This window comes from Dermochelys coriacea, chromosome 9, assembly GCF_009764565.3.
Source record: "Dermochelys coriacea isolate rDerCor1 chromosome 9, rDerCor1.pri.v4, whole genome shotgun sequence".
Taxonomy (NCBI): Eukaryota; Metazoa; Chordata; order Testudines; family Dermochelyidae; genus Dermochelys; species Dermochelys coriacea.
Window position 1 is genome coordinate 32911048 of NC_050076.1, and position 26660 is coordinate 32937707.

Below are 26660 nucleotides of genomic sequence, written 5' to 3' on the forward strand. Positions count from 1 at the left end.
CATCATCATTGGTGATCCCTCAATTCAAGGATGATCTCTACCGCAGATTTACTTCTGGGTTCTGAGATGACTCAGGAGTCCAATCCTGGAACCACAGATCTGACCGCAGTAGGTACAAACATTTCTTGGTGGGTCAGCTGCCTGCTGGTAGAAAAAAAATTTTTCCTCCTTCCTTCTCTCTCTTTTCAGCTTCAAGGGCAAGATGCTTCTCCTCAAAGTGGGCCACTGCCTGATGGAAGATGTGGCACCATTGAGGTCAGTTGGTGGCTTACTCCTCCCAGCTTGTGATATGCACATCGGTTTTCTTGAAATACGATTTTGGTGAGTCTTTGTAGCATTTCCTCTGACCACCACATGATCTCTGACCATGTGTGGCCTGAGAGTAGGGGATTTATTGCGGGAAGCCAGAGTCTGGTATCTGCACACAATGTCCAGCCCAGCAGAGTTGATGCATAAGAATCATTGCTTCAGTGCTGGAGACATTGGCTTCAGTGAGAATGCTAGCATTTGTGTGGCGATCTTTCCACTTGATGCGAAGGATCTTCTGGAGGTATCATTGGTGGTCCTCTCCAGACTCTTGAGGTGCTGTCAGTAGGTCACCGAAGTTTCGAATCCATAAAGGAGTAGCCACCTTGTTATAACAATTATCTTATAAACCTGGATCTTGGTGGGTCACGGTCCATGAAAATGTGTCAGAACAATTTCCCAAAGGAAAAACTTGCACACTGGATCCTGTGCTGGATCTCACTGTCAATTTTTGCATTTTGAGAACGTTGGCTACAGAGGTAGCAGAAGTACTCGACTGCCTCCAAAGTCCGTTCCTCGAAGGTGATTTGTGGTGGGTCATGTGTAAGGCCTGAAGCAGGTTGATGGAGCACTTTAGTCCTCTCAATATTGAGTGAAAGTCCTAGGCTTTGGTAAGCTTGTGCAAAAAAATCCAGTGTGGACTGAAGGTCATTTCACAGTGTGCATGAGGATGGCACAGTCATCAGCATACTGAAGATCAGTAATGGACGCCCTATGAACTTTAGACTTAAAATGGAGGCATTGAAGATGGAAAAAGTCACCCATCCATTCTGTATTGAATGTCAACTCCACTGGGGAGGCACTCTTCAACAAGGACCAAAATGTCTGCTAAATAGATGGAGAACAGAGTTGGGGTAATAATGCATCCTTGCCTAACCCCAGTTTTGATGACAAAAGGATCTGTCTCCAGGCAATTACAGAGAACGGGAGCAGTCATCTGATCGTGAACAAGTGTTAGGACCTTAATAAATTTTGGAGGGCAGCCAAATCTGGCCAGCACCTTTCACGGGGCTTCACGATTGACTGAATTGAAAGCCTTTGTCAAATTGATGAAGGCCATGTACAGATCCTGACTTTGCTGGTAAGGATGCTCCACAAACTTTTTCCTCATATCTGGTATGATGAGAAGATTCTGGGAGACTTGAGAAATGCCAACATTGTTAAAATCTTTAAGAAAGGAGATAAATTGAAGTGTGGAAATTATCGAGGCATTGGCTTGCTGTCTACAGCAGGGAAGATTGTTGCCTGTATCTTCTTATTCAATTACTTCCCCTTTCTGAGGGAATATTTCCGGAATCTCAGTGCAGTTTTAGACCATCCTACAGGACAACTGACACAATCTTCATTGCCCACCAAATCCAGGAAAAGTCTCTGGAGCCTTGGCAGAAAGGTTGCAGGGATAAGCCATATCCTCAGAGGATTTCTAAATGGGTTTCAGGATGGATCTTAGAGTACTGCAAAAATAGCAATTTCCCCCTCCTGAGCATATCACAGCCTACTTCACACAGGCACTGCAGGATATCTGCAGAGCAGCGACTTGGAATTCCTTCCATACTTTCATGTCATACTACGGCTGCATCCACCTTTGCTACTTGAGTTAGAGCATAGAACTGCAGCACTAAAAACATCTCTGCTGCCAGTTTCTTTTTACCCCCCTCAGGTCAGAACGCTGCTTGACAGTCACCCATGTATGGAATATACAATAGGGACCATCTCTCAAAGAACAAATGGAGATTACTTACTGTAACTGGAGGGTCATCGAAAAATTTGGTCTCTGTCAGTATTTCACTACCCACCCTCCATCCCCCTGCTTAGGATCCATTTGGATTGTTGTAAGAAGAGAAAATGGAGAGGTGTTAACCAGCACTGCCTCTTGTACCTCAGTCGGGAGCATGAGGAGAGTTTCTGTATACAGGCGGACACTGCTTTGAAGAAATTCCAGACTCAAGTGCAAGGTGAGCATGCATACCCAGATGTGGAATACATGCATCTCAAAGAACTTCCAGTTACAGTAAGTAACCTCCATTTTGTAGCATCTTGTCTCCCTTTAAAAAGCAGCTGGGGCTGGGGTTTTTTGGCTGACGCTGTGGTTAATGTTTTTCTTTACTTCCAGTTCTTAATGTTGTATGTTGCATCCACCTGCTGTAACATCTCTTAAATAAACTGTAAGCACTTTGGGGCAGAAACCATATCTCCTTATACAGTGCCTAGCACAGTTGGTCCTGATCCTGACAGGGCCACAAGAGCATTATCATAGATTCATAGATACTAAGGTCAGAACGGACCATTCTGATCATCTAGTCCGACCTCCTGCACAGCGCAGGCCACAGAATCTCACCCACCCACTCCTATGAAAAATCTCACCCATGTCTGAGCTATTGAAGTCCTTAAATCATGGTTCAAAGACTTCAAGGAGCAGAGAAGCCTCCCTCAAGTCAACCATGCCCCATGCTACAGAGGAAGGCAAAAAACCTCCAGGGCCTCTCCAATCTGCCCTGGAGGAAAATTCCTTCCCGACCCCAAATATGGCAATCAGCTAAACCCTGAGCATATGGGCAAGATTCACCAGCCAGATACTACAGAAAATTCTTTCCTGGGTAACTCAGCTCCCATCCATCTAATATCCCATCTCAGGGGATTTGGCCTATTTACCCTGAATATTTAAAGATCAATTACTTACCAAAATCCCATTATCCCATCATACCATCTCCTCCATAAACTTATCAAGTAGAATCTTAAAACCAGATAGATCTTTTGCCCCCACTGCTTCCCTTGGAAGGCTATTCCAAAACTTCACTCCTCTGATGGTTAAAAACCTTCGTCTGATTTCAAGTCTAAACTTCCTGGTGGCCAGTTTATATCCATTTGTTCTTGTGTCCACATTGGTGCTGAGCTGAAATAATTCCTCTCCCTCTCCTGTATTTATTCCTCTGATATATTTATAGAGAGCAATCATATCTCCCCTCAACCTTCTTTTAGTTAGGCTAAACAAGCCAAGCTCCTTAAGTCTCCTTTCATAAGACAAGTTTTCCATTCCTCGGATCATCCTAGTAGCCCTTCTCTGTACCTGCTCCAGTTTGAATTCATCCTTTTTAAACATGGGAGACCAGAACTGCACACAGTATTCTAGGTGAGGTCTCACCAGTGCCTTGTATAACAGTACTAAAACTTCCTTATCCCTACTGGAAATGCCTCTCCTGATGCATCCCAAAACCACATTAGCTTTTTTCACAGCCATATCACATTGGCAGCTCATAGTCATCCTATGATCAACCAATACTCCAAGGTCCTTCTCCTCTTCTGTTACTTCTAATTGATGCGTCCCCAACTTATAACTAAAATTCTTATTAATCCCTAAATGCATAACCTTACACTTCTCGCTATTAAATTTCATCCTATTACTATTACTCCAGTTTACAAGGTCATCCAGATCCTCCTGTAGAATATCCCGATCCTTCTCCGAATTGGCAATACCTCCCAGCTTTGTATCATCTGCAAACTTTATTAGCACACTCCCACTTTTTGTGCCAAGGTCAGTAATAAAAAGATTAAATAAGATTGGTCCCAAAACCGATCCCTGAGGAACTCCACTGGTAACCTCCCTCCAACCTGACAGTTCGCCTTTTAGTAGGACCCGTTGTAGTCTCCCCTTTAACCAATTCCTTATCCACCTTTTGATGTTCATATTGATCCCCATCTTCTCCAATTTAACTAATAATTCCCCATGTGGCATGGTATCAAATGCCTTACTGAAATCTAGGTAAATTAGATCCACTGCATTTCCTTTAAATGATTTTTCCTAAAAAATCTGTTACCTTTTCAAAAAAGATTAGGTTGGTTTGGCACGATCTACCTTTTGTAAAACCATGTTTTATTTTGTCCCATTTACCATTGACTTCAATGTCCTTAACTAATTTCTCCTTCAAAATTTTTTCCAGGACCTTGCATACTACAGATGTCAAACTAACTGGCCTGTAGTTACCTGGATCACTTTTTTTTCCTTTCTTAAAAATAGGACCTATATGAGCAATTCTCCAATCATTCGGTACTACTCCTGAGTTTACAGATTCATTAAAAATTCTTGCTAATGGGCTTGCAATTTCAGGTGCCAATTCCTTTAATATTCTTGGATGAAGATTATCTGGGCCCCCCGATTTAGTCCCATTAAGCTGTTTCAGTTTTGCTTCTACCTCAGATATGGTAATATCTACCTCTATATCCTCATTCCCATTTGTCATGCTACCATTATCCCCAAGATCCTCTTTAGCCTTATTAAAGACTGAGGCAAAGTATTTGTTTAGATATTGGGCCATGCCTAGATTATCTTTAACCTCCACTCCATCCTCAGTGTTGAGCGGCCCCACTTCTTCTTTCTTAGTTTTCTTCTTATTTATATGGCTATAGAACCTTTTACTATTGGTTTTAATTCCCTTTGCAAGGTCCAACTCTACTCGACTTTTAGCCTGTCTCATTTTATCTCTACATGTTCTGACCTCAATTAGGTAGCTTTCCTTGCTGATCCCTCCCATCTTCCACTCCCTGTATGCTTTCTGCTTCTTCTTAATCACCTCTCTAAGACGCTTGCTCATCCAGCTTGGTCTACAACTCCTTCCTATGAATTTTTTCCCCTTTCTTGGGATACAGGCTTCTGATAGCTTCTGCAGTTTTGATTTAAAGTAATCCCAGGCCTCCTCTACCTTTAGATCCATAAATTCTTCAGTCCAATCCACTTCCCTAACTAATTTCCTTAATTTTTGAAAGTCAGCCCTTTTGAAATCAAAAACCCTAGTTGCAGATTTATTTTTGTTAATCCTTCCATTTAGTTTGAACTGAATTAGCTCATGATCACTTGAGCCAAGATTGTCCCCTACAACCATTTTTTCTATGAGGTCCTCGCTATTCACCAAAATTAAATCTAAAATGGCATCCCCTCTAGTCGGTTCAGCAACTACTTGATGAAGGAATCCATCAGCTATTGCATCTAGGAAAATCTGAGCCCTATTATTATTACTAGCACTGGTCCTCCAGTCTATATCTGGGAAGTTAAAGTCTCCCATGATCACGCAGTTTCCATTAGTATTTACTTTATTAAAGACATTAAAAAGGGCTCTATCCATATCCAAATTAGATCCCGGAGGTCTATAGCACACCCCAAGCACTATCGTAGGAGAGGCTTTACTAGTTTTCTTCCCCAATGTAATTTTTGCCCAGACGGACTCTGTCTTATCCATTGCATCACTTCTTATTTCTTTACATTCTACCTCATCATTGATATACAATGCTACTCCACCACCTTTACCTTTGTTTCTGTCTTTCCTAAACAGCACATACCCTTCAATACCTGTAGTCCAGTCATGACTACTATTCCACCATGTTTCTGTTATCCCTATAATATCTGGTTTCTCTTCCTGCACCAGTAGCTCTAGTTCCTCCATTTTGTTACCTAGGCTCCTCGCATTGGTGTATAAACATCTTAATTTTTGCTGTTTGGCCTCGCTCACATTTTGTACCCTATTAGGCATAGTCATTCTACAGCCAGTATAACCTATTAGACTAGTATCCACACTGCCCTCGCTCCTTATATACATTCTCCTACCCATGGCTGTATCCTTTCTTACTTCGTCTTCTTCCCTCTCAATGCTAAAATCTGGCGTGGAGATTTTCTGGACATCTCCCATCCATCTCCCCCTAATTCCTAGTTTAAAGCTCTCTTTATCAGTTGTGCCAGCCTCGATCCTAGAAGTCTATTTCCTTCCCTACTCAAATGAAGTCCATTCCGAGAGAACTGTCCTCTGTCCGTGAATGCCTCCCAGTGGCCATACATCCCAAAGCCCTCCTTATAGCACCACTGCCTAAGCCATCTGTTGACAGTCATAATCTTGTCAGACCTTTGTTGCCCTTCTCTAGGAACAGGAAGGATCCCGCTAAAGATCACTTGAGCCTCAATTTCCTTAAGCGTCTTCCCCAGCCTAGCATAGTCTCCCTTAATACTTTCCAGCGAGAATCTAGCCGTATCATTTGTTCCCACATGAAGGATAATTAGGGGATTCTTTCCTGCTCCCTCTAGGATCCTTTTCAACCTCAGGTCTACATCCCGTATCTTAGCACCCGGAAGACAGCACACCCTTCTATTCTCTGGATCAGCTCTAGTTACAGGCCTGTCTATTCCTCTTAATAAAGAGTCCCCGATCACATAGACCTGCCTTTTCCTGGTGACGGTGCTATTCTCCAGTCTCTCCCCTGTTCCCTCTGGCTGCAAGTTCTTTCCATTCCTATTTTCCCTTATAATCTTCTTCAACCCATCCTGTATCCTCCTGGGGCTCATATTTGGTGTAGTTTCCCTTGACTCTTCCGCTTTTCCTATAGGACTAGCCTCTCTTCTCTTCTTCCTTACCCTTCCACCTTCAACAAGTACCTGCTGAGCCCCTTCTTCATTTTCCAACTCTGCAAACCTATTCCTAAGCTCTATTTCTCCTTCACTAGCCCATCTTTTCCTCTGCCTGGTTCTTTTAGTCACATGTTTCCACTGACCACTTTCCTCACCCAGTCTCCCCTCAAAATTCCCCAGCCCTGCTTCCATCCGTGAGTCTGAGCTTTTCCCTTCAGATACCTCATATCTTTGCTCCATCATCTGCTCAAACCCCTTCCTAAACTCAGAGACTTTCCACCTGCATCTCCAAACCTCAGATCTTTTCCTCCATCAGCTCTATCAGACGGCATTTCATGCAGAAAAAACTCTTACCAGGTCCCCCCTCCAGGATCATGTACATACCACAGCTTCCACATCCAGTCATCCTCAATGTGTCTTCCACTACAGGAGTCACTCCCACAGCTGCCTCTGTATCTGTCATCGCCTTCCCACCTAAGTCCTGTTAATTTGGGAAACACAAGCCACACCAAAAAGACCACCCTCCCCCCCAGCAAAAGCAAACCCCAAACAAGCACCACAACACAAACTCCCACTCAGACTCCCCTGTTTAGAGCTCTGTTTGCTAGCTCCTGTGCCACTGCAGCTGTCTGTGCCGCTGCCTGACTGGCTGGCTACCTCTATAGGACCCATAGTCAGAAGCCCCACCCCCTAAGCAGGGCTCAGCTGCTCTCCCAGCACAAAGCCCCTAATGGTGTGTAACAGAAACCAGTGTCCATTCATTTTTTAATCATTCAGTCCATGCTGGGAACTTGTCAACTGTCGCAGGCAATTTTGACAAAACTGCTGTCACATTGTCATATAATCTCCTTGCATACTGTATAGATATTGAACACAGTTTTTAGAATATACGTTGTGTATAAATACAACATTAATTTCTACAAATATTTTTTTTAAAGAAACAAACAGCTGTATGATACCTTTGTGAAAGAGATGCGGGTTCCACTTACAAATATTCGGTATGTTTGTATTATTTTTAATATCACAAGTCATAAATTTTGTTTGGTGTTTGTGAGTTCAAGTAAAACAGATATGCTCTAGAACTTTGTTATTCAGTTTGTCTTTCTGTGAACATTCCATTACTGAAAAGTGGATAACAGCCCTAAGTGTAGCTTTCCTGTTGACGTAACTTCAAAAGTGATATGGATTCTAAATCTGCATTGGTGAATATGAGTTGGTATTGAACTTTCACCCTCAGGTTTTCTTTAATAGAAGTCGGAACAAATTTGGTTTTATTAATTTTCTCTGCAATATTCAGTGGGTGCAGGTAGTGATGCCTGTAACTACGTTTGCCTGACACTTTCCATCATAAGATCCTTTTTTTAGGTTCTTATAATTTTGCCTAACTATAACCATTTTAGCTGAAATTTTCCATGCTGGTTATCTGCCTCAGACTAAATTTTTTTTTCAAAAATTCAGCAACATTTTTTGTCACTTCTGAGCATGAGATTAGGGAAAAATACTTTTGCTTTGGCCATGTTAAAAAATTCTTCCAGTTGTTTCATTGAGAAACCGTAGCATAGCGGTTCCCAAACTGGGGGTCAGGAAACAATGCTTAGGGGACACTGTTTTGGTCTATAGTAGCATCCTACACACAACGTAACCTCAAACATACCATACATATGACCCCATTTTAACTAATTAATTTCCTTCCAGGACCCCAGAGAGCATGGAGGAAGCTATTCGGAAGAGCAAAATAGCATCCTTTATACAGCATGACCTCATAAGCACCATGTGTGTCAGGTCAAACCACATGGAGGACACCATTTTGCTTGCCAGAATGGCTTCCTTCATGCTGTCTGGGGTTCTGGAAGGAAATAGTTAATTAAAATGGGGTTGTGCTGACAAAAAGTTAAGGAACCCCTGCGGTAGCACCTCTTTGCTTTAGAGCAGGAATTGAAATTTGGCAAGGGCACCATTCTTGTGTCAGGGATGTGCCTTTTGGAACCTCCAGGAAAATCTGTCCAAATTTGGCCAGGTTGTGAGCCTTTGAAAACCTCGTTTCACACGTGCTCAGTAGAAACTTGTTAATGTTTGGTGACAAATTTTCCAAAGATTCCATCTGTGTTGGGCCTGCTCTATCCTAAGACTCTAAAGGATGAGTAGAACTTTCTGTGAAATTGCTCCTTTCAGCAGCCAGAGACCATTGTTGTGCTGCATCCGGGAACTGAGAGCAGGGAGAGATTCTCTTCTGTGTTCTCAGTGGTCTCCCTGCGGACACCCGAGCAGCAAGGAGGAGGAAACAGCATGACCAAAATGCTGAGGGGTGAGCAGCTGGGTCTGTGGGGTGGTGAAAGGGAAGACTGGGACAAGGGAATGGGGGAACAGTGTTGAGGTATGATAGCAGATAGGGATTGGGACGAGGAGCTTGGGAGCATGTGTGGGGAGAGACATTGACAAGGACAGGCCAGATGAGCCAGGAAAAAGAGTTCAGGTTTGGTGGGAGATGGGACAGAAGGATCTGTAACCACAACAGTATACTTCCCTCAGAACCTGAAATAGAGCCCAGAATTTCTAAATCTCCACATTTTACTGCTGTCAGCCAACAGCTGTGAAACCCATTGAGAAAATGTTTGCCTCATCTCCCTCTAAAGACTGCTCAAATAGAGCATGACAACCTACTGCTGCTGTCAGTTACTCTGTTAGTTCAAGTGGCAGAGATCTATGCTGTGGATATGAAGGATGTAATTCTGCTGATGAATCATATTGTTCCACAATTTGTTTTATTTTCACCTTTTACTTTTTTAAAAACATAGGAAATTACATAAAAACCCTACAATTAGAAGAACATTACGATTGTAAAGTCTGGCACTCACAATTTAGGAAATGCCATGTAACAGGGAGCTTGGAGGGCCAGTTGGACTAGTGGTTGGAGTGTTTTTCTTGCTCCCCACTTCTGTGGCACAGGTGCCTCAGTCTTTAAGGCAGGAGGATTGGGGGACTCAGGCCTTCCCACTCCACCACCTCCCAGCCTAGGGCCCTGTGTTAGTCAAACCCTTAGTAGGGGACCTCCAAGCGGGAAGTCTGTGTCCACTGCCCTGGGCTACTTTCTACTGCTGCCTCTTCAGTTTGGGGCATGGCCTCTATAATTCAAGTTCCTATGGTGGCTTGTCTCTAGTAATGCCCCCTTATGGATCCTAGACAGCATCCTACTACAGTCCCAGGTTCCTCTGGGTAAGGCAGCCATAGGTTCGGCAGGGTTGGAAGCTCCAACAAGGTCTCTGTGCTTCGGTCACCCAGGTTCCTCTTAGGCCGGGTGCTGCTAGGCCTCTTTCTCCATCTCATTTGGCCAGGAAGACAGTGTTTGGTTCCTGGTGGCTGCCTTGGGTGGCAAGCTAGTGATCCTTCCCTCAAGTAGGCAAACAGCTTGTTCCTGCCTCTTCGCCAGTCAGCCCCAAAGTGAGCCAGGCTCCTTCCTTTTTTCTCCCCTCCCAATCTGGCATTGGCTGCACATGTAACTGGATGAGGCTAGCTGGATCCAAAGTCTCTCTTTAACCCTTTCCATGCTGATGGGGATGATTTCTGTCCTTTACCACCTGCCATAATTAAAGTTGCCGATATAATCTTAATTCACCCCCTCTTGAATGTGTATATTATGATAGTCTTTAATTACATGAACACAAAATTACTATTTTCTCCATAGGACCTCTGCTTCATTGAGTGAGATGATAATTCAATATTTTTACCTGCTCATTGTGTGTGGCCTCAGGTCTTATTTACCGCACACCATTCAAACCTACACTGAATACAAAATTATTAAATCCCTCCTGTGTGTTTCTGTGTTGCTCTCACCATAGTACCTGATGTACTTCACAAACAACAATGAATTCAGAGTAGCAGCCGTGTTAGTCTGTATCCGCAAAAAGAACAGGAGTACTTGTGGCACCTTAGAGACTAACAAATTTATTTGAGCATAAGCTTTCATGGGCTACAGCCCACTTCATCAGATGCATAGAATGGAACATATAGTAAGAAGATATATACATACAGAGAACATAAAAAGGTGCCATACCAACTCTGAGGCTACTTAATTAAGATGAGCTATTATCAGCAGGAGGGAAAAAAAGCTTTTGTATTGATAATCAAGATGGCCCATTTCAGACAGTTGACAAGAGGTGTGAGGATGCTTAACATGGAGAAATAGAATCAATTAGTGTAATGACCCAGCCACTCCCAGTCTCCATTCAATCCAAGTTAATGGTATCTAGTTTGCAAATTAATTCCAGTTCAGCAGTTTCTTGTTGGAGTCTGTTTTTTGAAGCTTTTCTGTTGCAGAATTGCCACATTTAAGTCTGTTACTGATGTCAGATTTGTGTCTGGCAAATGATGGCATATATCATATTGGTAGATGTGCAGTTGAACGAGCCGCTGATGGCGTGGCTGATGCGATTAGGTCCTATGATAGTGTCACTTGAATAGATATGTGGACAGAGTTGGCATTGGGTTCGTGGGTTAGTGTTTTTGTTGTGTGGTTGCTGGTGAGTAATTGCTTCAGGTTGGGGGGCTGTCTGTAAGCGAGGACTGGTCTGTCCCCCAAGATCTGTGACATCTCACAGATCTTGGGATCACTCTCACAGCTACGCCATCAGGGACTCGTTCACCTGCACATCTACCAATGTAATATATGCCATCATGTGCTAGCAATACCCATCTGCCATGTACATTGGCCAAACTGGACAGTCTCTACGCAAAAGAATAAATGGACACAAATCTGAAATCAGGAATCATGACATTCAAAAACCAATAGGAGAACACTTCAACCTCTCTGGTTACTCAGTAACAGACTTAAAGGTGGCAATTTTTCAACAGAAAAGCTTCAAAAACAGACTCCAACAAGAAACTGCTGAACTGGATTAATTTGCAAACTAGATACCTTAACTTGGGCTTGAATAGAGACTGGGAGTGGCTGGGTCATTACACAAATTGAATCTATTTCCCCTTGTTAAGTATCCTCTCACCTTATAGTCAACTGTCTGAAATGGGCCATCCTAATTATCACTACAAAAGTGGTTTTTTTCCCCTCCTGCTGACAATAGCTCATCTTAATTAATTAGCCTCTTAGAGTTGGTCTGGCAACTTCCACCTTTTCATGTTCTCTGTATGTATATATATCTTCTTACTATATGTTCCATTCTATGCATCTGATGAAGTGGGCTGTAGCCCATGAAAGCTTATGCTCAAATAAATTTGTTAGTCTCTAAGGTGCCACAAGTACTCTTGTTTTTTTAAGAATGAATTTGTCGGACAGCACCTCTGTGAGAATAGATGGTGGTATTATCACCTATTTATGGATGGGAAAATGAGGGTTTGTCTACACCAGGAAATTAATTTTTACATTGCTATACCAACATGATAATACTGTTGTAGCTACTCGTATAAACAGTTATTAGGAATAACTGGCCTCTTTTTGGTTTTGGTTTTTGAAGCAACATAAACTAAACTGAAAAAAGGCCACAGTTATTCCAAATAAGAGTGTCCACAAGAGTAATTGTAGAGCAGTATAATTATACTGGTATAACTAATGCCTGTTCATTTCCCTGTGTAAATATACCCTGATGCACAGAGAGAGAGGCTAAAATTGTCAAGTGTGTGTTAATTTTGGATGCCTAACTTCTGACACCTTGGCTCTGATTTTCCAGAATTGGTAGCATTTTTATAGTATATCGTATGTTTAAAGCACACTTCATCAACTTAAGTTGCAGATCTGAGCCCTCGTCTGGCCCCCATGTGTGTCATGTTGGACACCCAAAATATGAGGAACGCAGTTAGTGGGCAACCAACATTTAGATGACTTGTCCATCATCACATAGTAACTCCAGCCCTGCACAGCTTGTGTGTGAGACCATATGGATAGCGCAGGGGTAGAATCAAGTTCTCCAGTGCAGCATTCAGCTGCCTTAACCAGGAGACTATCCTTTCTCTTCCTGCAGCCACCTGCCTCATTCATTCCATGTCTTCCAACTTCCGCAGCAAATGAGGCAGGAGTCCTGCAGACAATAGCAACCTAAAAAAGGTCTTTTAATGGGAACTATTGGGCAACCTTAACTATAAGTGTCAATAATAGGAAAGTGGGTAAGCAACTGGCAGTATGGCAGTCTAGTGGTATAGTAATTCATTGTGCGACAAAAGTGTCGGTAATTGTTTATAGTTTAGTTATTTGTTCTCTGGTGCTCCTGGAGGAAGGAATGCCTTGTAACTCTAGTAACTCTCTTCAGCTAATACAGGGTAAATGTTCATAAATGCCTCTTTTCCTTGGCTGGAAAGCCAGGTCTCAGGGCTTGTCTTCAGTAGGGGCTAAATCAGCACCACTGCGATCAGTGCAGTGGTGTCAATTTAGCAGGTGAAGACGCAATGAGTTGATGGGAGAGCGCTCTCCCATCAATATCAGTACTCACCTCAACGAATGAAGGAAGCTATGTCGCTGGGAGATCATCTCCCATTGACATAGTGTGTTTGTAGATGTTGCTGTAAATCGAGCTAAGCTATGTTGACTTAAGTTACATAACTTGTGTAACTTAACTAGCATAACTTGGATCGACTTAGCTCATTATTGTAGACAAGGCCTATGATACAAAGGCATTTAGGAGAAAGTAAAGAGAGAATGGAGAGATTGCAGCCTACTTCTCATGCTTCCTACAGAAGGAAGCAACTGTGAATGAATAGGCTAGAATACCAACAAAGATTCACTAATTACAAGAAAATGCATCTCTCTAGCTCTTTGAACACAAACTGAACTTACTGAACTTTCTAAAGGATATTTTTGAGTGTTCTGTGATTCAGGCTACAGCATGTAAAAGCCATGTTCTACCATAAATCTTAACATTTCAATCAGGATTATAATTGTATTATTTTAGGAGGCTGAAATCAAAGTTGTGCTAAAATCTTAAAAATACAAGTTGCTTTTTCAAAATATTTTTTTTGGACTTCAGAGGCAGTATTTTTTCCCCAAGAGGACTTATCCTGGCCTCTAAATATGCACCTGTAACTCTGCTCACACATAAAATGGAATATGTATGCACAAATGTAGTAGACAGTTTTCTATATCTGTATGCAAACCCAGAAGTTGTTTCTGAACATTTGATACTAAATATTTTTATTAAACTCAACCTTTTACCTTTGTTTGCTCCCACACAGCGCTGATGGAGGTGTCAGTAACAATAGTTTTATCATGCAGATGACTTCTGACTTAATTAATAAGAAGATAGACAAGCCTGTAAACACAGATATGTCTTGTCTTGGAGCTGCTTTTCTAGCAGGTCTTGCTTTAGGTATGTATATTCTTTGAAAAACTTTCCATCTAAATATTTGCTGACTAGTTTTTTTTCTCATTATAATATATACAGTTGAAGACTACAAATAGATCAGCAGAACTTGTATATGGCTTTGTCGTTCTTTAATTTTCCGATAATAAATTGTCCCTAAATATTCAGTTAACCATTTTCACAATTTCACTATCGTGGAAATCCAAGATAAAATAGTGCTTTTCATTCATACATCCATGTGTGATGGAACAGAGGGGAGAGAGCATGGAGCAAAATATACAAAACTAGTTTAATGGGACAGTGCATCTAACATAAATTAATGCCCTGGTCTTGCAAACACTTATGCACTTGGTTAACTTATGCACATAAGTAGTCCCAATCATGTCAGTTTAAAAAGTTAAGCTTATGAGTGTATGTTTTCAGGATTACAATCTAAATGTGTAAAATAAGTTTAGAAAATCATCTCTTATTCTTATGATTTTGACAGTAATAAGCAAAAGGGATAGTATAAAGTGAATTGACTGTTAGCAGAAAAAGATTCAGCTGCAGTAAAGTAGAATCAATCTGTTTAATTAACCAGGCTCCAATGAAAACCCAAACGTGTCTATTAAGCAGTAGTCTTCATTAATAGGAATATATTTTGTTGATGGCTATTTGTATTAAGTGGCTTTTAAAATGTATATAGTACAAAACATTAAAATATTTAAAAATCCTATATTATGGTGAGACTTATTCAGCAGCTAAAACAGTAAGGAAACAGCCTGAAGTAGACAAAGGGACCTTCAGTTTATAAGTGTGAACTGTTTGTTCGCATATTTTACATAGACTTGTAGGCAACACAAGATATGATTTGCCATTTGTCTATCTTTTTAAGTAAGGAAATAGGAAAATGATCAGTTTTGCCCTTGGTTCCCCTGGTCCCACCTACTTAAGGCCATCTGTGGCTGAGGCCTATTGTCCCCTTGCTCATTTTCCTAATTTTGACAGAACCTAAATGAACATCGATGTACTAAATCTGTTCCTTGGAAACCATCACAGTTAAGCAGATTTACTGTTTGTCAGGATTTCAGTTAAGTGGATTCTATTGGAATTGTTTCAGAATTGAAAAATATTCACCCACTTTATAAAGAAAATTACTGGAATGAATGAGGAATATCCTAATTATCTTCACCATGCTTCTAAATGTAATTATTGTTCAATTGTATGGATTTTTTCCCAACACAATATTTGCAGTTAAGCTTTAGGATTAATTTTGTACTTACAGGGTTTTGGACTGACAAAGAACAACTAAAGAAACTGAGGCGAACTGAAATTGTTTTTGAGCCTCAGAGGGACTCTGGAGAATACCAACTTGCCATGGATAATTGGATAAAAGCAGTACAACGTTCCTTGAATTGGTACAGCCAGACATCATACTAATGAAAGAGTTCGCTTTTTTGAAATGGCCATCTATTAATGAAACCTTAGAATTTATAGAACAATAAAAACTAAACCAGCACTTTTTTATGGAGTTTACACTTGGTTATGTTGAATTTCAGCAGCCTCCCTACTTCTGTTAGATCAGTTACTACTGCATTTTGATCCATTATATCCTCCTTGCTATACTTGTTGATCAGCTGCAGCAGCCATGTCCCTTTGGTGGCATGAGGGTGCACAAGAATCTTGAATGCCACTGTCGTGTAAGATGATTGATGGTCTCTGGGGTCTAAGGACACTTATCCCAGTTATGGTGAACAAGGGTGGGGAAATGTGGCAAAAGATACTTCTTGTTTGCCTTTGTCAGATGGAGATTTGATTACTATAATATGCTCTGCATTGGGATACACTTTTTGAGATCATTTATAATCTTAACCTAATGCAGAGTATAGCTGTCTTTCTTATTGGCAGGGCATTCTCCATGAGGAGTTCTCTACTTTGGAACTCGGTTCCCATCCCTTGGTTTGAAAGCCTGAATTTCTTAACCTTCAGGGCATTCTGCAAAACAGTTGTATTTTGATGGGCATTTCTGGGAAGAATAGGGTGATTGCGTGTGGCATTTTATTACTTATGGTGGACTTCATTTAATATGGGTACTTTATGTATGAGTATGTGTTGCTGACTATGAATTATTATGTTACATCTTAATTGACTAGACAGAATCTATATTTGTAATGAATTTTTTATCCATAGTGTGTGTTATTTTGTACAGTGCCTAGAGCTTAGGTACTATATTAGGTCTAAATACTGTGGATCAGTACTACATGAAATCGTTTCATTCTATGATTTTTATAGCTAACCGTTCTTATCTGATATGCAACTCAACAGATCTTTAATTTTGTAATAAAAGTCATTCTTATTGCACTGTTAATTAATGCAAATAGCAGTCAAAGTAATTACATATTGTATCCTATTTTTTTCAAAAAGTATATGTATTGTGACAAGGTCAGGCCAGATGGCTACAGGAGAGTGATAGAAGGCAGATATATTAGCCCCAGGTTAAGTAGGTCCCTTTTCCCTGGGTAGGTAAAGGGAAGGTTCTAGAACAATCAGGAACTTTCTGGAAACAATTAAGGCAGACAAGCTGATTAGAACACCTGCAGCCAATCAGGAAGTTGCTAGAATCAATTAAGGCAGGCTAATCAGGGCACCTGGGTTTAAAAAGGAGCTCACTTCAGTTTGTGGTGTGTGCAAGGAGCTGGGAGCAAGAGGCGCAAGAAGCTGAGAGTGAGAAGGCGTACAACTGGAAGACTGAGAAGTATAAGCATTATCAAACAACATGAGGAAGGTCCTGTGACGAGAATAAAGAAGGTGTTGGGAGGAGGCCCTGGGGAAGTAGCCCAGGGAGTTGTAGCTGTCACGCAGCTGTTACAGGAGCCACTGTAGACAGCTGCAACCCACAGGGCCCTGGGCTGGAACCCAGAGTAGAGGGCAGCCCGGGTTTCCCCCATCCCTCCATTCCCCCAACTCCCTACTTGATATTGGAAGAGTTGAACTGGACGGTGGGTTCCACCAGAGGGGAAGGTCTCTGGCCTGTTCCCCGATCCACTAGGTGGATCAGCAGAGACTGCGGGGATTGTTCTTCCTTTCTTCATGCTGGCCAGTGATGAGGCTAACTGAGGGAATGGCAGATTTGAGCCACGAAAGTGGCCAAACTGAGGGCTGCCGTGAACCTCTGAGGCGAGAAAATCCACTAATAAGCGCAGGACCCACCAAGGCAGAGGAGGAACTTTGTCACAGTATTAATGTTTTTTAAGCCATCATTATTAAATTATATTGTACTAAAGCAGAGCCAAACATGCTTTGTTTTTGAAGACATCCTTTACTACTACTATTTTTAAAACTAGAATAAAAATTATAATGAATATAACAGAGTAACTTATAATTTATAGCAGCACCTATCTATAATTAAGAGTCTTTAATAATTTTCATTATAACCCCTTTTTGTCAGGAGTAGCTCAGCTGCAAAATGTATTCCAATTTTAACACTCTCTCTTTAAAAAAATTAAAACTTACTAGCTCTTGATCTCTGCGGATTACTTGCTTTTAGCTTCTTTTCAGATAGATTTTTAACATACTGAGGGTTCAAATGAATAAAATTTGCATTGAGATACTTTTAAACAAAGATTATTATATGACTCTGGTCTCAAATTGATGTATTTTATTTTTGTCAGAAATATGTATCCATAACAAATTGCTATGCCTGTATATTAATACTATAAGAAGATTGCGGGTTTGGAGTTAACTTCAAACAGTCCAAGTCCAGCTACCTTTCCAGACTTATTTTCTCTGGAGTTCATTTCATTCATTTATGTTAGTTTTAATTCAGATCTAGCAGTGAAGACATTGTACAAGCTCATCTACATCAACCTCTATTTGAAAAGTCTAGGCCTTTCACACACTCCTTACTGTTAACTTAATTTTAGATTCCCCCTTAGGCATAGGTTTTGTTTTTGTTTTTTTAGTTTGAAAAGCTTACGTAATTTCTGCCTTTTGTCAATTGGGCATCTTCAGTCATAAAGCACAAATGGCAAATATTTCCAATCTGTACTTATATTTTAACTTGGAATTCCATATTCGAGTTTATGAATATTTTACTTAAGGTGGGGCACTACCCCACATGATTCAGATGTGAGGATTGAAAACCCAAGTGACAGTCTTTCTGCTGTGATAATGGCCACCTAAGAGTCCTGACTTGATGAGACCCATCAAGGGTGGAGAAGTGTTGAAAAAGACTGGTTTCAGGTACTTGCAGATGTATAAAAAAAAAAAGACTTCTTCTTCAAGTGATTACTCACGTCCATTCCATTATAGGGGTGTGTGCTCGCCACATGCACTGGTGCCAGAAGTTTTTCCCTCAGTGGTATCCGTAGGGGACTCGCTCTGGCACCTTCTGGAGTGGCACGTGCATATACTGCGGTATAAGGAGCACTGCCAGCTCCCCCCCACCCTTAGTTCCTTCTTACTGCCAGTAATGGTGCTGGAACATTCCCTTGCCTCAGCAAGCTTCTCTCTCAACTGCTTATTGTGAACTTTTTTGCTGTATAAAGTTGTTAGTGTAGTTTGTGTTGGTTCGTAGTCCTGGATGGGATTTAGCCTAGGGATGAGGCATGCCCTGGTCCCCAGTCTTCAAACCCTATGACTGCTGCAAAAAACCTATGCCAGTCAATGACCCCCAAAGTAGCTGTCTTTGGTGCTTGGGGGAAACTCATGTGAGCAACTAGTATCGCATTTGTAAGAGTTTTAAACCTTAGACCAAGAAGGAGTGGGACATTCGTCTCCGATTGCTCCTTATGGAGTCAGCACTTGCACCGGCACCAGAAACATCCAGATCAGATTCCTCTCCTAGCAGTGTGGCCTCAGTGCGGCGTGTGCTGCCAGCACCGTCTGCAGACCGGCGTCGATCCACCTCCCTAGGTACCAGCTAGAAAGCAAAGAAAGACCGTAAGGGGACCTTCTCCTGCATCCCATAAAAAGAAGGAGAGGGCTGGAGGAAAGCAAAGACCCATGAGGGGTGGCTCTTTGCCTCCGGATGGAGGTCAGGCCCCAACTTCCACCAAGGAGGCTAGTCTACTCCAGGATACGCCCACCACCCTGTAGAGCAGCACAAGCATTCGGCACCTGGTGGTGCTATGTACACCAAAGGCCCTGCAGGCCACTAAGGACATCCTGTCCCTACCAGTGCCGCCCATGCCAGTTACTGCAGTACCCCACTCCAGGGGCAAACCCACCTTGGAACCCTTCCAACAGTCCCCATCAGTGTGGCATCGCTTCTCACCACAAGGAGTGTCCTGCCAACGCTCACCTGTGCAGAGCCACCACGCCTCGGGTACAGGTCAACCTGTCTATCGGAGTTCCCAGTGTCAGTCTCTGGACTTCAGGCAGCACTCTTTGGGCTCAAAGAGGCGATCACCAATGTAATGGCACATACCAGCAGAAGTGTGCCCATCCCTGTCCATAAAGTGGACAGAAAAGGGAAACTCTCATTGGTGCAAAACTGACAGGAAGCTTTTTTTTTTTTTTTTCTTTTTCTTTTCACCTATGCCAGCTGTTTCTTACCCTCTTCCCCTTCAGTAAAAGGGAAGGGTATGTTGTTAGAGTTAGACACTGGACACAGGCCTTGTAAGCATCTGAATTTAGCTATTGTCTGCACAGCTATATTTAATTGTTAATAACAGATTAATTCTCAGTATTCCTTTGAAGATTTTGTTTTTGCTAGCCACTGCAAACAGAAGAAGTGCCAGTCAGTCTTTTGACTGGGAAAATAAGACCAGTAGAGACTGGGAGGCAAGGAGTTCCATTGCAGGTCTTACTATTCCCTGGATAGGTGTCACATCTAGAAATTACAGTGAATGGTATTGCTGTAAATGTCAAGATATGCTATATGAAATCTGCAGTGTGTATTACTTTTTCCAGTTCCCCCAACAGGCTCTCCTTTCCCCCGAATAGCTTGGCCTGCTATGCAATAAGCAACTATTCTTCTTTGAGTGGTTGCTCATGTTGATTCCATTTTAGGTCTATACGTGCCCACATGCACAATTGTCAGATTTCTGCCTTAGCGGTATCCGTAGGGCCACCTGTCGCGGCCTCTGGAGTGGTTTGCTCATGCAGCAGTATATAAGGCGCCATTGGTCCTATGCCCTCTTAGTTCCTTCTTACTGCCTATAATGGTTGATTGGAGCACTTTGCCTTGCATCGCAAGAGCACTAGCAATTTCTTCATAGCCTTTCTCATAGACTTTGTTCTACTGGTTATTGTATATAGTTCATAGTTGGTAGTGTTAAGTTCATTAGTTAGAGTCCCTGTTGGGACTTTGCCCTGAGCAGGGCATGCCCCACTCCCCCGGCTTCAAGTTGTGTTCAGCATTCAGCAGGCCAATGCCAATCAATGATCCCCATGACAGTTGTCTCAAGTGTCTGGGAGAAAGTCACAGGAAAGATACGTGTTGCATTTTCAAAAACTTTTGCCCTCAGACACAGAGGGAGCAAGATATTTGGTTGAGGGCCATCCTGATGGAGGCTGCTCTTCGCCATGTGTTGGAGCCCTCCATCGCAGAACTCATGCTGAATACATAGGCCTTTGTGCGCAGTGCACTGCTGTCACCGGACTTGGCCTGGCACCACTCCCTTTTTGGCGGTGCCAAGGAAGTGGCAGAAGAAGCAAAGTCCCTCAGCACTGAAGGACAGAGGGGCTATGGGCAAATGACCTGTGTCAGGCCATGCGCCCACTTTGGGGCTTCCCGGGGTGCCGCTGAGCTTGGACCTCCCAGTCCGGCTTGGGACCTGCCTCACACTCCGGGCAGCAGCAGGGGCTCCCAACCTATTGTGGGGCCTTCAATGCCCGAAGCGGTCCCAGCAGCTAGAGAGCAGAGCCGATGGGCTCCGCAGGTGCCACGTCAGGTGCCAGAAGTGGCTTTGCCCGCACACCGAAGGACAAGCCCACCGGGGTGCAGCAGCATAGACTGGCATAACTCCCCCAGAGGCTGGACGGCAGGCACAGGTCCCCATCACCGAGACCTTGGATCCTGGCACTGTGTCCCAGCTCTCCAGCCCGGAGGCCTAGGTCTCCAGCGAGATCCCCACCTACTAGACATGGGACTCCGGATTCGAGTCACCATTCACCATACCGCTGGTACCGGCGATCATCTGGCTACAGGTCACCGAGGCGCTGGTCACCCACTCCCAGGCGGTCTTCCAGACATCGGTCGCCATCCTGGAGGGATCACTTGGGATCTCTGAACCGGTCTCGTTTGCCCCTGTGCTGTTCCTCAGGAAGGCAGCACTACTCACCATCGCCCTGCCGCTCGTCCTCCAGAGTCGGCAAACAGACCCAGGCCTTGACAGCTCCACCATGGTCAGGATCAGACCACCAACCCGTTGCTGAGGAGGGACTATTCCCCACCAACGCTGGAGACTGAGGTGGCACCAGCCATGGCACAAGTGCAGCAGGGACTGTGGCCCCCCCAGTAGCCATATTGGAACCCATGGGGGGTGCTGGTCATGCTGGTCCAATACTCCCAGCCCTCCCTGGCTGCATCGGACAAGCCAGCCACGGCACCGCAGTCAGAATGTGGTGCCAATGCGGTGCATCGCATCCCGGCACCGAGGAAACCCTCCCCACAAAGGAAGGGAACGACACCCTCCTGCAGGAGGTACCATTTTCGTCATCGTCCCCGGATGAGGTAGTCACAGGGCCATCCTGCCCTAGCAGTCTCGTGGATGAATTTAAAGAGCACCAGGCCCTCCTTAAACTGGTGGCAGAAAACTTGGTCTGCAAATTGAGGAAGTCACTGAGGAGGCTGACAACCTCTTTAATGTCATCTCAGCCACCACCCCAGCACAGGTCATATTGCCCGTCCACCCCGCGGTCCTCAAGATTGCCACAATGATTTGGCTATCTCCCTCTTCTATTCCGCTGACTTCCAAGAAGATGGAACAGAAATATTATGTCCCTGCAAAGGGCTTTGAGTATTTGCGTATTCATCCCCTGGTGGCATCACTGGTCATGTCCACGGTTAACGAAAAGGACAGGCAGGGACAGGTTAGTGGAACACCGAACAATAAAGATGCTAAGAGATTGGACTTGTTTGGCCAAAAGGTTTATTCAATGGCCAGCTTGCAGTTCCGAGTGTCTAATCACCAGGCCCTCCTGGAACGTTATAACTTCAACCTGTGGAACTCCTTTAAAAAGTTCACGGAGCCCTCCTGCAGGATTATGCCAAAGAGTTCACTGTGTTAGTGAGCGAAGGCACGGCAGTAGCCAGGAGAGTCCTCCAGATGGCCTGGGACACTACGGACTTGGCGGCCCGGGTGGTCGCATCAGCAGTGGCTATGAGACACAGCTCGTGGTTGTAGGCTTCTGGGCTGTCTCCTGAAATGCAGGCCACGATCCGGGACCTCCCCTTCGAGGGTAGAGGGCTCTTTTCCAAGCTAACTGACTCGAGGCTCCATGGGCTAAGGACTCCTGAGCCACCCTCCGCTCCTTGGGCTTGCATCCTGCTCAGCAGTCTAGGTGCTCCTGCACCCCCTGCCTAGTCTGCTGTCCTCCACCCCCGCCCCCTCTGCCGCAGTCCAAGTCCTGAGGGCTTCCAGGTCAGGCTCCTACAGGAAGAAGGACAAGGACAGGGGGCCTAAGAGTTGTTATCCATCATCTTCCCGCCCAGCGGTGCAGCCTGACCCTCCCAAAAATCAGAGAGGCCAGAAACAGCCATTTTGAGGGTGCACGTGAGGATGACAGCCCCAGCCAGTGTACCGGCTCCATCCTCCTCTTCTCAATAGCCTCCGCCCTTTCCAGTCAGCCTGGTCCCATATCACATCAGACCGCTGGGTGCTCGATACAGTTTCTTCAGGTTATACCCTGCAGTTTATAGCTGACCAGGCCTCCCATCCCCATCCTTCTTCAGCGACACTTCTCACAGGCAACTCCTCATTCAGGAGGTAGAAAACCTCCTGGGCCTTGGGGCAGTGGAAGAGGTTCCTCTGAACATGGAAGGCAGAGGATTCTGCTCCTGCTGTGTTCTAATTCTGAAGGAAAAAGGGTGCCTCAGACCTATCCTGGAGGTGCGTCGCCTCAAAAAGTCTCTGAAGAAGTTGAAGTTTCACATGGTCTCCCTGGCCTCCATCATTCCCTCCCTGGATCTGGGAGACTGGTATACCGCCCTCAATTTAAAGGATACATACGTCCATATTTCCATTTTCCCGGGGCATTGGTGCTTCCTTCGTTTCACGTTGGGCCAGCGCCATTTCCAGTTCATGGCGATGCCCTTTGGCCTCTTGTTAGCCCTGAGAGTGTTCACAAAGTGTATGGTGCCAGTGGCCACTTCCCTGCGACGTCAAGGAGTCCAAATTTACCTGTACCTCAACAAGTGGTGGTTAAGGAGCCAGTCTCCAGATCTGGTGCAGAAGCATCTCAATCTGGTCTGTTCCACCTGCTGCGACCTAGGGCTGATGATAAATTGGAATACATTAACCCTAACTCCAGTGCAGCGCATAAAATTTATTGGGGCAGTTCTCGACTCCACTCAAGCCAGAGCCTTCCTCCCCAAGACTCGGTTCCAAGCCATGGGAAACCTCATCTCGGGCCTGTGAGCCCACCCGCTCACCACTGCTCACACGTGCCTGCGATTGGTGGGTCATATGGTGGCATGCACTTTCATGGTCTGTTGCACAAGACTCTGCCCCAGATCCCTACAGATGTGGCTGGCGTCAGTCTATGTCCCCATCCAGCATCACATGGACCGGGTGATGAGGATTCTGGACAGCATACTGTCGTCTCTCAACTTGTGGCAGGATTCCACGTTGGTGCTGGAAGGAGTTCCCTTCATGGCCCCAGCCTCGTCGGTGACTCTTGTCTCTGACGCTTCGGACCTGGGATGGGTAGCCCACCTGAGCAATCTCAATACTGAAGGTCATTAGTCCAGTCATGATAGTTCCCTGCATATCAACGTCCGGGAACTCAGGGCGGTTCATCTAACTTGCCAAGCCTTTTTACCTCATATACGGGGCATGGTGGTTCAAGTCCTGATGGACAACATGGCTACAGTCTTCTATATCAACAGTCAGGGCGGAGCCAGGTCGTCTGCTCTCTGCCAGGAAGCCCTCTGGCTCTGGGAGTTCTGTCTGCAGCAAACTATCTACCTTGTAGCCACGCACCTTCCAGGGGCCAAGAACGCTTTGGCAGATCTCCTCAGCAGGACATTCTTCTTGCCACAAGTGGTCCCTTCACCCAGAGGTGGTCAGTTCTATCTTCCAGAAGTGGGGAACTCTCTGACGGCGCTACATCTGATGACTTGGCTGCTGCGTGGCTAAATGAGTCAGAGCAGCACTGTTTGGCCGAGGTTCAGGGAGTCCTACTGAGAAGTAGAAAGCCCTCCACTAGAGCGACCTACCTGCTGGATTGGTGATAAAGGTGTCCATCCCGAGCGAGCTTCATTGCAGCTCATTCTGGACTACCTCCTGCATCTCAAGCTCCAGGGCTTGTCCCTCTCATCAATCAAGGTCCATCTAGTGGCCATCTCAACCTTCCACCTGCCTTTCGAGGGCAGGTTGGTTTTTGCTCAGGATATCACAGCCAGATTCCTTAAGGGTCTGGAGTGCCTCTACCTGCACATTAGGGATCCCATGCCTCCATGGGACTTGAATCTGTTGCTGTTGTGGCTCACGAGTCCTCCCTTTTAGCCTCTGGCTTCCTGCTCTCTCCTTCTTCATTCCTAATAGCAGTGACGTCGGCCTACCAGGTATTAGAGGTTTGGTCGCTCACCTCGAAACCGCCTTACATGGTCTTCTACAAGGACAACGGCCAGCTGACACCACACCTGGCCTTCCTTCCAAAGGTAGTCTCTCAGTTTCATTTGAGCGAAGACATTTACTTACCGGTCTTCTTTCTGAGGCCACATAAGTTGGAGGAGGCATGCAAGCTGCATGCCCTGGACATCAGGAGGGCTTTAGCCTTGTACGTGGACAGGACCAAGCCATTCAAGCCAGGACCAAGCAGTTGTTTGTCTCTGTGGCTGACAGGATGAAAGGTTGCCCTGTATCCGCTCAAAGGATTTCCTCTTGGATCACTGCCTGCATTCATTTTTGCTATGATCAAGTGAAGGTGCTGCCCTCGGCAATCATCATCACCCTCTCTACCAGGGCGCATGTCTCTTCAGCAGTCTTTCTGGCCCAAGTGCCTATCCAGGACATCTGCAGGGCAGCTTTACATCCCACTATGCACTTACCCAGCAGGCCCGGGATGATGCTGGCTTCTGTAGGGCAGTACTGCAAGCTGCTAAGCTGTGAATTCCAACCCCAGCTCTGGGGGTACTGCTTGTGAGTCACCTAGCATGGAATGGACATGAGCAAGCACCTGAAGAAGAAAAAACAGACACTAGCCTTTTGTAACTGTTGTTCTTCAAGATGTGTTGCTCATGTCTATTCCATTACTCACCCTCCTGCCCTCTCTCGGAGTTACCAGCAAGAAGGAACTGAGAGAGTGTAGGGCCAGCGGTGCCTGATATACCGCCGCATGAGTGTGCCACTCCAGGGGGCACCACAGCCAGCCCTATTGTTACTATTAACGCAGAAATCTCCGACAACTGTGCACGTGAGCGGACACACACACACACCCCCACACACCCCTAAAATGGAATGGACATAAACCACACATCTCGAAGAACAACAGTTACGAAAAGGTAGGTAACCAATTTTTCTACCAGCTGAGCAAAAAAAGCCCAATAGCTGTGTGTTAGTTCTTGTTGTATATACCCAATTTGTACCGCTTTAACTGTACCAGTTAAAAAATAGTACAATGCCCTCAGTGTGGATGCAGTTATACTGGTGGTGTAGCTTAATTACATACAGAAAAGGGAATAACTTATTGCTGCAAGTCACCTTTTATACTGTTCTAACTGCATTCACTCTAGGGGATGTATTGATATAGCTACTTTAGAAAAAAAAATAAACAAACCTACACACTCCCAACGAAAATTGTTATGCAGGTACTAAAAGTGGGTGTAGAGCAGACCTTTGTGATAGGCGGATGCCCTCCAGAAATTATAGGAGCCTATGTTCCTGACTGAGAGAGATATTACAATCCCATACAGCATCTTTGGGAGCCATTGTATTAAATTTATGAATGGTTTATGTATGAATGTGTTGTACTCCATGGGAGAAGGTTACTACAGCTATTAGAGGAACATTAAACAATGGGGGAGGTGGGTGATAACTCCAGAAAACCACCCCCAACTTGAGTATTTGCATATACTGATTTAAACTGGATTTTCAAGAGACTCAAACAAAGAAGGGGCTTTGGTTTAAAAAGCTGAGCTTTAACTGACACAGAGCCTTTGTTTTGGTTAAGGAAATGGACAGAGCCCTCTGACCAAGGGGCAGGTCTAGCCCTTGTAGGAGGATTGGAAAGACTTTGGCTTACTTGGGCCCATAAGACTGATGGGTGACCTCTAGTCAGGTTTTAGCATGCATAGGGAAACTCTTGTTGTGGTTCTTATTGTTGTTCTATGTTTTCTCAGTCTATTTTTTGCCCTTAAAATAAATGAACTCTGCTGAGACAGAGTTGTAGGATCACTGGTAAAAACTCTGTCAGTGTCCTCAGAGAGAAAGCACAGCCTAACTGGTAGCCTTTAAGCAGACTGGCTTTCTGGGGCCATCACAGTTTAAGGCAAGAGGCTGGATAGACTTAAAACTTCT

The 26660-nt window shown here is 44.4% G+C and overlaps 1 protein-coding gene across 15 annotated transcripts in view; it reads left to right on the top strand.

Moving 5' to 3' along the window:
• The window catches only part of GK5 (glycerol kinase 5), an 83440-nt gene extending 65848 nt beyond the window's left edge, over positions 1-17592 (top strand). For 4 of the 15 annotated variants that reach the window (XM_038417443.2, XM_038417445.2, XM_043492882.1 and 1 more), the window contains 3 exons: positions 7633-7692; positions 13868-14001; positions 15260-17592. In XM_038417443.2, the coding sequence (XP_038273371.1) occupies positions 7633-7692; positions 13868-14001; positions 15260-15414 (349 nt within the window). In that variant the 3' untranslated portion in view covers positions 15415-17592. Of the gene's footprint in view, positions 1-2121; positions 2318-7632; positions 7693-13867; positions 14003-15259 lie in introns of those variants that run through there. The other 11 variants (XM_043492888.1, XM_043492886.1, XM_038417448.2 and 8 more) reach the window with 8 other exon arrangements.
• Positions 17593-26660: the final 9068 nt, after the last annotated feature.